Source organism: Argopecten irradians, chromosome 1, assembly GCF_041381155.1.
Source record: "Argopecten irradians isolate NY chromosome 1, Ai_NY, whole genome shotgun sequence".
In the NCBI taxonomy this organism is placed as follows: domain Eukaryota; kingdom Metazoa; phylum Mollusca; class Bivalvia; order Pectinida; family Pectinidae; genus Argopecten; species Argopecten irradians.
Window position 1 is genome coordinate 4,606,247 of NC_091134.1, and position 10,461 is coordinate 4,616,707.

A 10,461-nucleotide genomic window follows, 5' to 3' on the forward strand; every position below is an offset into this window, starting at 1 on the left:
GTCAACGCTGACACATCACAGGGAGAAGCCTACCAAACATATCACATCCTCTATTTATGTATTATCTATAGGTTTGACCGGAGGTCTGGCGGCTCCGTTAGTGGCGGCTGGTGCAGGAGCCATCATTGGTGGCACTGGAGCGGCAGTACTGGGGTCTACAGCTGGTGTGGCCATTATAGGGTCACTTTTTGGTGTGGCAGGAGCAGGACTCACTGGTAGGTCTAGGTCAATCCTTGTGTTTAAAAAAATACAGTACTGTATTATTTTAAACCCAATAGTTATAATCACAATAGTTGCTCATAGTACTGAAAATAAGTAAAATATGTAATAAATCAGTGTCATATAAAATACATAGCATCTGCAAGGAGAGAGAAGAATAACAATAATTGTTCATTAAGGTTAAGATTGCTAAAAATGATAAAGGGAGATAATTCAGAACCTTGGGTATATTACCATATTCTTCCCGCAATAAGCCTCCACTTGACAATAAGTTATCTCCCTTCCCAAGTATTTTAGAACTTAAATAAGGATCATTGTATCTGTCAATTAACTTCCATCCAACTTTCTGATTCAGTTTGTAACTTTGCTCTAAAAAAGCTATTACTCTGGCTTATTGTGGGTAGAATACAGTAATATAGCGTTATTGTAAAATTGTGTATGCACTTTTAGTATACATTCTAATGAATCAATGATTGATAAATATTGCCTTAAGTTTGTTATCTGACAAACAATGGAATCCTACCCTTAGTATATTTAAATTTTATGCAGTAATTTATTTTATAAGTAATTTCTATGTGCCTTCAGTATATAAACAGTATCTTTAAGTCCCATAAAATATACATCATAGCTTGACATACTGTATTAATTTTGTGAACCTCAGGATACAAAATGAAGAAGAGGGTCGGTGCTGTTGAGGAATTTGAGTTTGAGCCTCTTGTGTTTGGGTCACGTCTCAAGGTGGATCCTCACCCTGCCAAACAACTACACATCACCGTGGCCGTGTCAGGCTGGCTCTCTACCTCCATGATGGGTAAGTAGGCGGACATTTAGTTACACACATCTCAATTACTGTGACAAGTGTTTGCTTGAAGTATAAAGTACAAATATAAAGTAAATATAAATGAAAACTACAAAGTACCCGGTAAAAAAACCATTTAAATTTGATGGTTTTCAAATAAAGGCAATCCTGCAATTGTGTTTTAAATTCAGAATTCCATCATAAATAAAAAAAAAATCATTCTTTGTAGTTACCATCCCTGCCAAATATAAATATGGTTGACATTGTGTTGGAGAACATTTGATAATTGATCCTTTAAACTATAGTAATTAATGTATATCAGAGTCATTCAAATGACAAGTAAAAAACTGGTTTATTTATTTTCAGACTTTCGATACCCTTGGTATTCCTTAGCTGAATCCCGAGAACAGTATAGTCTTCGCTGGGAATCCAAATATCTCCTCCAACTTGGCAGGGCAATTGACTACCTCTTAGGGGGCGCTATGTCTGTTGCAACGCAGGAAGCCCTCAAATATACTGTATTATCAGGTACAAATACAATCTTTGAATGGTGAAGTTTTGTAAGAAAATAGAAATTACTGAAATGAATCAGATAGCTGTGACATCCATCTGTAAAAGGCAGGGACTAAAATACCTCAGTGAAGGTTCTTAGCTCACCTGGCCTGGAGAGCTTACGTCATAGCGTGGTGTCCGTCATCCGTCGTCTGTCAATCCGTCCATCCATCCGTCGTTTGTCAGTCAACATTTCCTTTAAATTGCTACTAGTTATAGAGTTCTGCATGGAATGTAACCAACTTTGGCCAGAAACAGGGGAACAGAGTTTGTATAAATTTTGGCTCTTAGTCCCTGGGGACAGGAGGGGCAAGGCCGAATAGGAGAAATAGGGTAAATCTTTTAAATCACTACTTGTCATAGAGTTCTGCATGGAAAATGTAACCAAATGTGGCCAGAAACCTCCTTTGGGGAAGGGGAGTATAGTTTGTATAAATTTTGGCTCTGTTGTCCCACGGGCAGGAGGGATGGGTCCAAAATAGGGGAAAATGAAGTAAATCTTTTCAATCGCTACTGGTCATAGAGTTCTGCATGGAATGTAACCAAATTTGACAAGAAACATCCTGTGGAGAAGAGTAATAAAATTTGTCTAGATTTTGGCTCTGACCCCATGGAGCAGAAATAGTTGAGCCCAATAGGAATATTAAAGGGAAAATTCCTTGAGAAAAGAAACAATTATTTAATGAACCTGTATATAGAACATTACTTAGCATTACAAACCAGGTGAGCGATACAGGCCCTCTGTGCCACTTGTAATTAAGTATTGCTAGGTGTACAAAGAATAAGTTTACAGAGTTATAGATACATGAACAAGCTGTATCACTCAGCTGATGGGGCTCGCTTCTTTGACTCCATTATTGGTTTATCATTTAGTTCCAATACCTTGTTTGGGCACCCAATCAACGGGAATGCTTTGGTTTCCTGTTCTTTACATATGCATGGGATGATAAACTTTGTTATAAAAGTGTGTGTCACAGTAATGAAAGTTTTGTTTGATAACAGGTATACTTTCCGCAATTACTTGGCCAGCGACCTTGGTTTCCATGGCAGGTGTGATAGATAACCCCTGGAGTGTATGTATACAGAGAGCAACAGCAGTCGGGCGGGAGCTGGCCGAGGTGTTACTGGCCAGGGAACAGGTATGTATACTTCTATAGAGGAAATTAATAACGATTACTAAAATCTGTGTCAGTCAGGGATAAGGAATGGGTACAATCGCCTGCTGAAACAGCTTTTAAAGTTTCTTTTATTGTACTGAAATCATGTAGTTTTCTGATCTTAAGTTTTCTTCAGTTTATATCTATTCAAATAATATCTATTCATTCATAATTTCTTGTGTTATATGATAGTCCTTTCTCACCTTAAAATGGTAATAATACCAAAATGTAAACTTATCTTAGTTATGCTTAATGGTCATAATTATTGAATACAAATTAAATGGCATGAAGTTTTATGTGGACAAATATATACCAGTAGATAAATAGATCTTCTCAAAAAGCCATTTATTGACAAATATTCTTAATGTTGTATTGCAGGGTCAGCGACCTGTCACTCTGATAGGATTTAGTCTTGGTGCTAGAGTTGTCTTCTCTTGTTTAGAGGAACTCTCCAAAAGAAAGGGTAGGTTATAATTGTCCCACATTGTCACAGTTGAATTTCAAATAAATCATAGAAAATTCCTTTTACATAGACAGTTTCAGGATAAAAATTATAGAGGACATTACATTGTTTTGTTCACTACGAAATGGGTTCTTTTGGGAGAAATGAAAAGTATTTTCCAGCATGTTTCACATACTGTACTCACATCTATATGCTCTCTAGTATCAAATTAAATAAAGTTCAGCAAACCTCACATCTTTATCACTTGTAAATCTGATAATTGTTATACAGGCTGTGAGGGGATCATAGAGGACGCCATACTGTTGGGGGCACCAGTCTCAGGGGATCCCAAACTCTGGTGCGGCTTAACACGAGTTGTCAGCGGGAAAATTATAAACGGCTACTGCAGGTAAACTCATAAAACATTGTCTACATAATTTATTATATATTAAGCAGAAAAGAGATTTCTTGATATTTCTGCTGGAATTGATCCTAGTCAAAATGTTACATCTTGTTTGTATTGACTGTTTGTGAGAGCTCCTACTGATTTCTGGACCATTAACTGAATTCCATCATTTTTTGTTGCTGATCAGAGGTGACTGGCTGTTGATCATTTATTTAATTCTGTCATTATTTGTACATTTACTTAATTCTGTCATTATTTGTATATTTACTTGCTTCCGCCGTTATTTGTACATTTACTTGATTCTGTCGTTATTTGTATTTTTACTTAATTCTGTTGTTATTTGTACATTTACTTAATTCTGTCGTTGTTTGTACATTTACTTAATTCCGTCATTATTTGTACATTTACTTAATTCTGTTCTTATTTGTACATATACTTGATTCTGTCATTATTTGTACATTTACTTAATTCTGTCATTATTTGTATATTTACTTAATTCTGGCATTATTTGTACATTTACTTAATTCCATCGTTATTTGAATATTTACTTAATTCTGTCATTATTTGTACATTTACTTAATTCTGTCATTATTTGTATATTTACTTAATTCTGTCGTTATTTGTATATTTACTTAATTCTGTCATTATTTGTACATTTACTTAATTCTGGCATTATTTGTACATTTACTTAATTCTGGCATTATTTGTACATTTCCTTAATTCAATCTTTCTCGGTTGTGGATCAGAGGTGACTGGCTGTTGAAGTTCCTGTTTCGTACTGCGTCCGTCCACCTAACTACAGTTGCGGGCCTTAGCCCCATTAAGTGGGACAATCGCCGTATGCATAACATTGATCTCAGTGATGTGGTGAGTTGGCTTAATTTGGTGTTCACCCTCAAATAATCCTGTCATCCACAATTAAACCTCTGCCCAGAATTAAACTTGCACATATCATTAAGCTCCTTTGGTTTTACAGCAAAATCTTTCAATTTGAAAATGTACCACTTGTTAGTACATAATGTACTTTTATATGGCTATCATAATATTGCATCATTTTGTGATGAATGGCCCTTATATTGAAGCCTCAATGATAAATATATATATACTTGATTACAGCGATATACATTACCAATGCATTCTTTCAGGTAACAGTAGACTTTGTTAATAATACAATTAACTCACATTTGTAACAATAGATTTCATTGTTTTATTTTTGATATTAAAGGTAAATGGCCACAAAGATTATTTAAAACAACTTGATGTCATCATGAAAGTTGTTGGTTTGAGAACTAAAGGTGATGTGAAGTTACCGTCCAAACACGGGGATCTGCTTTCGCCGGGGAATGATTCCGATAGCTTTACAAGCAGTGACAGCGAGGTAGATACAACGTCTGATGTCGTACGAAACACCGCCCTACCGGCGGATAAAGATCAAATAACAAGGTGCTCAGAAGGTAATGTGGACGAATCAGATCTGAGTTTTGTAGTTTTGCCTAATGGAACCACATGTGGAGAAGGCAGTGTGGATTCTGAGGCTCCACAATCATCCTCAGACGAGGGCCGCATACACAGCGTCGATGAGCTGAGTGAGGATGAACATCAAGCCAGTACTAAACACATGTTGACCGACTCGTCAGATCTTAGCTTTGAACCAATTACTGAAAACCCTGATAGCATGTCTAAAGATGTTCCAATCAATCTGTCAGATCTCAACCAGAAGTCTGTAGCTAATCACGCTAGAGGGTCGAAAAAAGACTCTGCTGATTTACCCGATCTTAACTTCAAATCTGCAAACGACGACTCTCGCTTGTCTATGACCAACCCGATGGTCCTTAGCTCGGAGTCGGTAGCTGAAAAACCCAAAATGAAATCCAAACATGTTGACCACATCATAGATGACACTGATTTGAGTTTCATGCCAATCGATGATTTACCTGGTAGTGATTCTGATTTCTCGTTTGAGAAAAAAGCACCGTGTAATTTTGAAAATCTCAAAATCAAGAAGGATGAAGCTCAAAACAACGATTCAAATACTCCTGAATGTAGCAATGAACCCAGTGACCAATCAGATTTGAGTTTTGTTGAAATAAGAGAAGACAGTTTGGAGAAAGATGGTGGTGAAGAAATATCAGTCGACTTGTCAAACAGAAGCTTTAAACAATACCTCGGAACAGTGATAGATTGTGATCTCGAGGCAGACTAGATACTATGTCTTCAACTCACTCACCCCTGAAAGCTCATTTGGACTTTCCTATTACTAAAGCTGGAGCAGCTCATTCTTGATATACAGGGATGGACGGTTTAACATGCTGAACCATACCAGCCTTAACATTTAGTGCAATGCTTTTGTTTTCATTATAATTTATAGTGTAAAGGATGATAATATTTACTAAGAACTTTTTCTTCAAGTCATCGTGGTCTGATTTATTTCTCCACTTTTTCAACTTAATTTTCTAAAAAGTAGGATTTTTTTTATTTTAAATTTTACATATCTGTATTCAAATTAATTGTGGCACTAGGAATCTATTTTTCCCTCATTATGTTAATCGGTCAAGGACATGACTACTGATAATACACAGAAACTGGTTGTTCAGATATGAAACTTTGGCATCATGTTAGTGGTACTGGTATATAACTAAAAATTTGACTGTTTGTTTTATTCTGTATCAGAGGGGGGTACTGTTGTTACTGATATGTCCTGTGTGGTTTGATAGCTATGGTTTAGCAGTTTGTTGTTTTACTGTGTTTGTGTGGGGGAAATATGGATTGGAATGTCCTTATAGTAATGTAAATATTGTACATAACATTAAACAGATATATCAAGTGGCATTTCACAGGTATCAACTAAATATTTGGGTTCATTGATTCACTCTCTCAGATTTACAAAATGTAAATACCTTTAAATAATGGTACAAAATGTCACTCTGCCTTATAGAAATTAAGATAAAAGCAAATCGTTTTTTTGCTTCAAACTACCAAGAAAATATGAGTCCAACTGCTAGCTAGGTTGAACTGCCAAAGTAACTGAGAGAATTTAAGTTTGACAATCATAGTTTTTGTGTCACCTGCAAAGTAAGGGCGACACTTAGGTATCACTATGTCGGCGGCATCGGCGGCATTATCGGTATCAAGATGGGCATCGGCGCCAGCGTCCAAGAAAAGGTTTCCGTGCAATAACTTAGTATTTATTGTCCGATTTCAACTAAATTTGGTATATCGCTTTATATCAATGTGATCTTGGATGAATTTGTTAATGGTCAAAATCTGTCAAAATACATACAAGAGTTAGCGGACTTTAAAATTGTCATAACAGAAAAATTCATGGTTTTTGCTCGATAACTTTAGTATTTATTATCCCATTTCAAACAAATTTGCTATATTCCTTAATATATAGGAGATCTCAGAGTGAGTGGTTTTTTACTGGTCAAAATCCCCCAATATTTGCAAGAGTTATGGGACTTGATAACTTCACCTAATTATTAACAATATTTTCAACTGTAATTAACTATTTTTTGTGATGTAATTTAAACTACTGTGCAGGCGACACATCTACTTCCATCACATCTACTTCCATGGAATTCTTGTTGTTTTTGTTATTTCATTCAAAGTCTGTTTCATGTTTTACAATAATTGTTTGAGTGGTTTTGTTTTACTTATAACTTAATGTTGATCAGTACCAGTTACTTTTAATGCATCCATGAAATACCAATAACATACAATTTTTGTTGAAAATGCATTAAAGTTCATTCTAGGGACAACAAATCCAGAGGGTTCTTGGTCCTGATAGGAAACTGAATGTGTATCATATATCACAGATTTATTGTTTTTAATAGAAATTATTAATAAAGATTTCAAGTGGTATATTCTTTTCTTAAAAAAAGGAAATCAATTAGCAAATAAAATTCACTTTAAGCTGCTTGGTGCAAATTCCCTGTGAATATTACTAATCTGGTCTATTCATTTTTACTCATTTTATCATGACTATTATCTTGCCACAGGTAATTAATGGTACTTCTAATCCTGTGGACATTTTATTATAATCATTTGATCCACACTGTTAGAACTTACTTCTAGTCCCTAATGTCATGTTACCATGAGAAAGGTAATGTGCAGTCAGTATTGAAATCATTCTAGTCATTCAAGAAGAAGCATGTGCATGTATTTTCATTTTATACTCAAGATCAAGCTTTGAATATTTTGAATAAATATTTGTTGTTTTAAGTAGATTTACAGATTAATTACAAATGTTGCTTATTTAATTTTGCAAGATCCCTGGAGCTGTTGTGAAAAAAAAATCATTTATGATCATATATTCATGATTTTGTATTTTTGATTTTAAACATTACATTATAATCTTTTGAATCATTTTTGTTGTTAAATGCATATATAGTGCACATTGATACCTACCTGGTATGTGATTACGAAATCCACCTTAATTGTTTTATACTGTTGATTGTGATTTTATCATGACCTAAATTAGTACCATAAGTATTATTAAACATGTATATTGTATACCAAAAGGCTATTTTCTAGAAGGCCAAATTTATCTCTTTACTTCAAAACAGGACTTAATTTATTTCCTTAACAATCTAGGTCTGTGTAAGTTCTGACATTTAAGGTCTCAAATTAAAACATTGTGTGTGCCACGCACACGTATTAGATTGTACATCTTGTACATATGGTGATTATCTGTACATTTTTATCACATAGAGCTATAATCTAATTGTTACATTATCTATTCGCAACTTTAACATCACATTAAAAAAAAGCTACATTATCTATTCGCAACTTTAACATCACATTAAAAAAAAGCTACATTATCTATTCGCAACTTTAACATCACATTAAAAAAAAGCTATTCTAGTTTTGCTGACAAAATAATTATGTAACCTATGCACCAGCAAGGACAGATAACTTTATACTATAATAAGCTCCTAAAATTGATTTAGCTGGTTTACCTCCCCTTATTTTGAAATGAAAAGCGACACCAGATTTTTAGATAATTTAATGTATATTAGATTTTTACACGCCTCAGCATTAAGAGATTATTCCGTAGGTCATCATTATGGAACAAAGTTTGGCTATCTTGCCGTATAACCTATAACAACTAAGAGGACATATAGCTCTGTGGGATTTGAGTAGGGTATAAATGTATTTAATAAGGTAACAAAAATACCTGTCACCATAGAGACATCGACATTGGGTATTGATTTAGAAAAATAATCCATTTGAAAACTAATGCAGTTGTATGTTTAAACTTATTATATGTTATCAAGTAGTCTGAAAAATTATGTATAAGCATTTATGTAACTATTTTTAGCTCACCTGGTCCGAAGGACCAAGGTGAGCTTATGCAACACCGCGGCAGCCATCGTCCATCCGTCAACATTCCTTCTTCAGAAGAAACGACATCTCCTCTGAAACTAAGAGTAAGATTGCATTGGTAACATCCTTATGGGGTGGGGATTCAAAATTGTACAAATGGTGGGGCTGACCCTCAAGGGGCCTGAGGGGCGTGGCCAAAAGTGTCAATTTGGCTATTTACATAAAATTGACTTCTTTTCAAAAACTGAGTATTTAATAGCACTGGTATTGCATTTGTAGCATCGACATCATCCTTATGGAATTGGGATTCAAAATTGTACAAATGGTGGGGCCATTTTTCATTTTTTTGTATTTCAAATTGTAAGGGTTTTTTTTAATGATAATTACTGTTGCGATACAGGCCCTTTGAGACTCTTGTTTAACTTCATCAGGGTATGCAAGAAATTTTGTTTGCAAACTTTTGTCAGAATCTGCTATGTGGATTCACAGTTTGCAAACAAAATTTCTTAGATACCCCGATGAAGTTAAAAAATAGTGACATCAAAGCTTAACTAATATAATAAGTGATGTGTAAGCAGTATGTATTGTGTTTATAAACATTTTGAAAAAAACAACACTTATATTTGTAGGAAATTACATTAAGAAGCAAGGAAAGCTCAGAAACATGTGTTAAAAAAACGAAAAGTTGGTAGCAAGATTCCTGCATGTACCTGTTACAGTTATTTATGCATTTACTATACATGTATAAGGATGGAGTTACAAAAGTCGTCACTGCCTGAACATTATATAGCCTTAATTATTCATGGTCATGATAGATTATGTACCAAGCAATGGTTTGGTCTCAGTTTGAATTATTGTTATGGGCTTGGCTTATGTTGCTGTTTGTACCATTTATTCAAATAAACTCTGTTTGTTATTGCATCAAAAAGAATTTATGTTAAATCTTTGATAGCTAGCTCACCATGCTGACTCAAAGAGTTGGTGAACTCATGTGGTGCAGCGTCTGTCGTTTATCGTCCATCCTTCATTTGTCAACATTTCAAAACTACTACCAGGTATGTAAAGCCAAAAAAAATCATGATGGATTATAACCAAATTTGGATCAAATTTTAATTACTGTTTATTCAAATAAAGTTATCTTGACCTATACATTCAAGGTCATGGAAGGGTCAAAATATGCTGTCAATTTTTAACAACTTGTGTGAAATCAAAAGCTGCTGAGAGTTGATATTTGGCATGTGGCATGCTGGGAAAAAGGGATAATGTTTGTTCTAAAGGCGGATCTTCACCTTCATTCATAAAGGTCACAGGTGTCAAACATACTGATCAATAAGACCTCCTGACATCAAGAATGCCTACAAGCCTAATTTTTGTCAGTAGCTATATATAGTATGCTGACAGAAGTGAATCTATTAAATTATTGATATTCATGCTTAATCTTTTAGAAATGGTCATGTATAGATATGCAAATTAATGAGAGACCTAAGGACCAGATATTGGATGTGTAGCATGTTAAAAAATGATGCTGACCAAATTGGTACTTGCATGATTCTCAGCTTGT

At 34.6% G+C, this 10,461-nt stretch overlaps 1 protein-coding gene across 1 annotated transcript in view; it reads left to right on the forward strand.

Moving 5' to 3' along the window:
* LOC138315720 (transmembrane and coiled-coil domain-containing protein 4-like) overlaps window positions 1-7,008 on the forward strand; it is a 14,302-nt gene extending 7,294 nt beyond the window's left edge. Inside the window, exons 7-14 of the mRNA XM_069256959.1 lie at window positions 72-215; window positions 881-1,030; window positions 1,385-1,546; window positions 2,573-2,709; window positions 3,106-3,190; window positions 3,461-3,578; window positions 4,322-4,442; window positions 4,801-7,008. Of these exons, the coding sequence (XP_069113060.1) occupies window positions 72-215; window positions 881-1,030; window positions 1,385-1,546; window positions 2,573-2,709; window positions 3,106-3,190; window positions 3,461-3,578; window positions 4,322-4,442; window positions 4,801-5,778 (1,895 nt within the window). The 3' untranslated portion in view covers window positions 5,779-7,008. The remainder of the gene's footprint in view (window positions 1-71; window positions 216-880; window positions 1,031-1,384; window positions 1,547-2,572; window positions 2,710-3,105; window positions 3,191-3,460; window positions 3,579-4,321; window positions 4,443-4,800) is intronic.
* The last annotated feature ends 3,453 nt before the right edge of the window (window positions 7,009-10,461 follow it).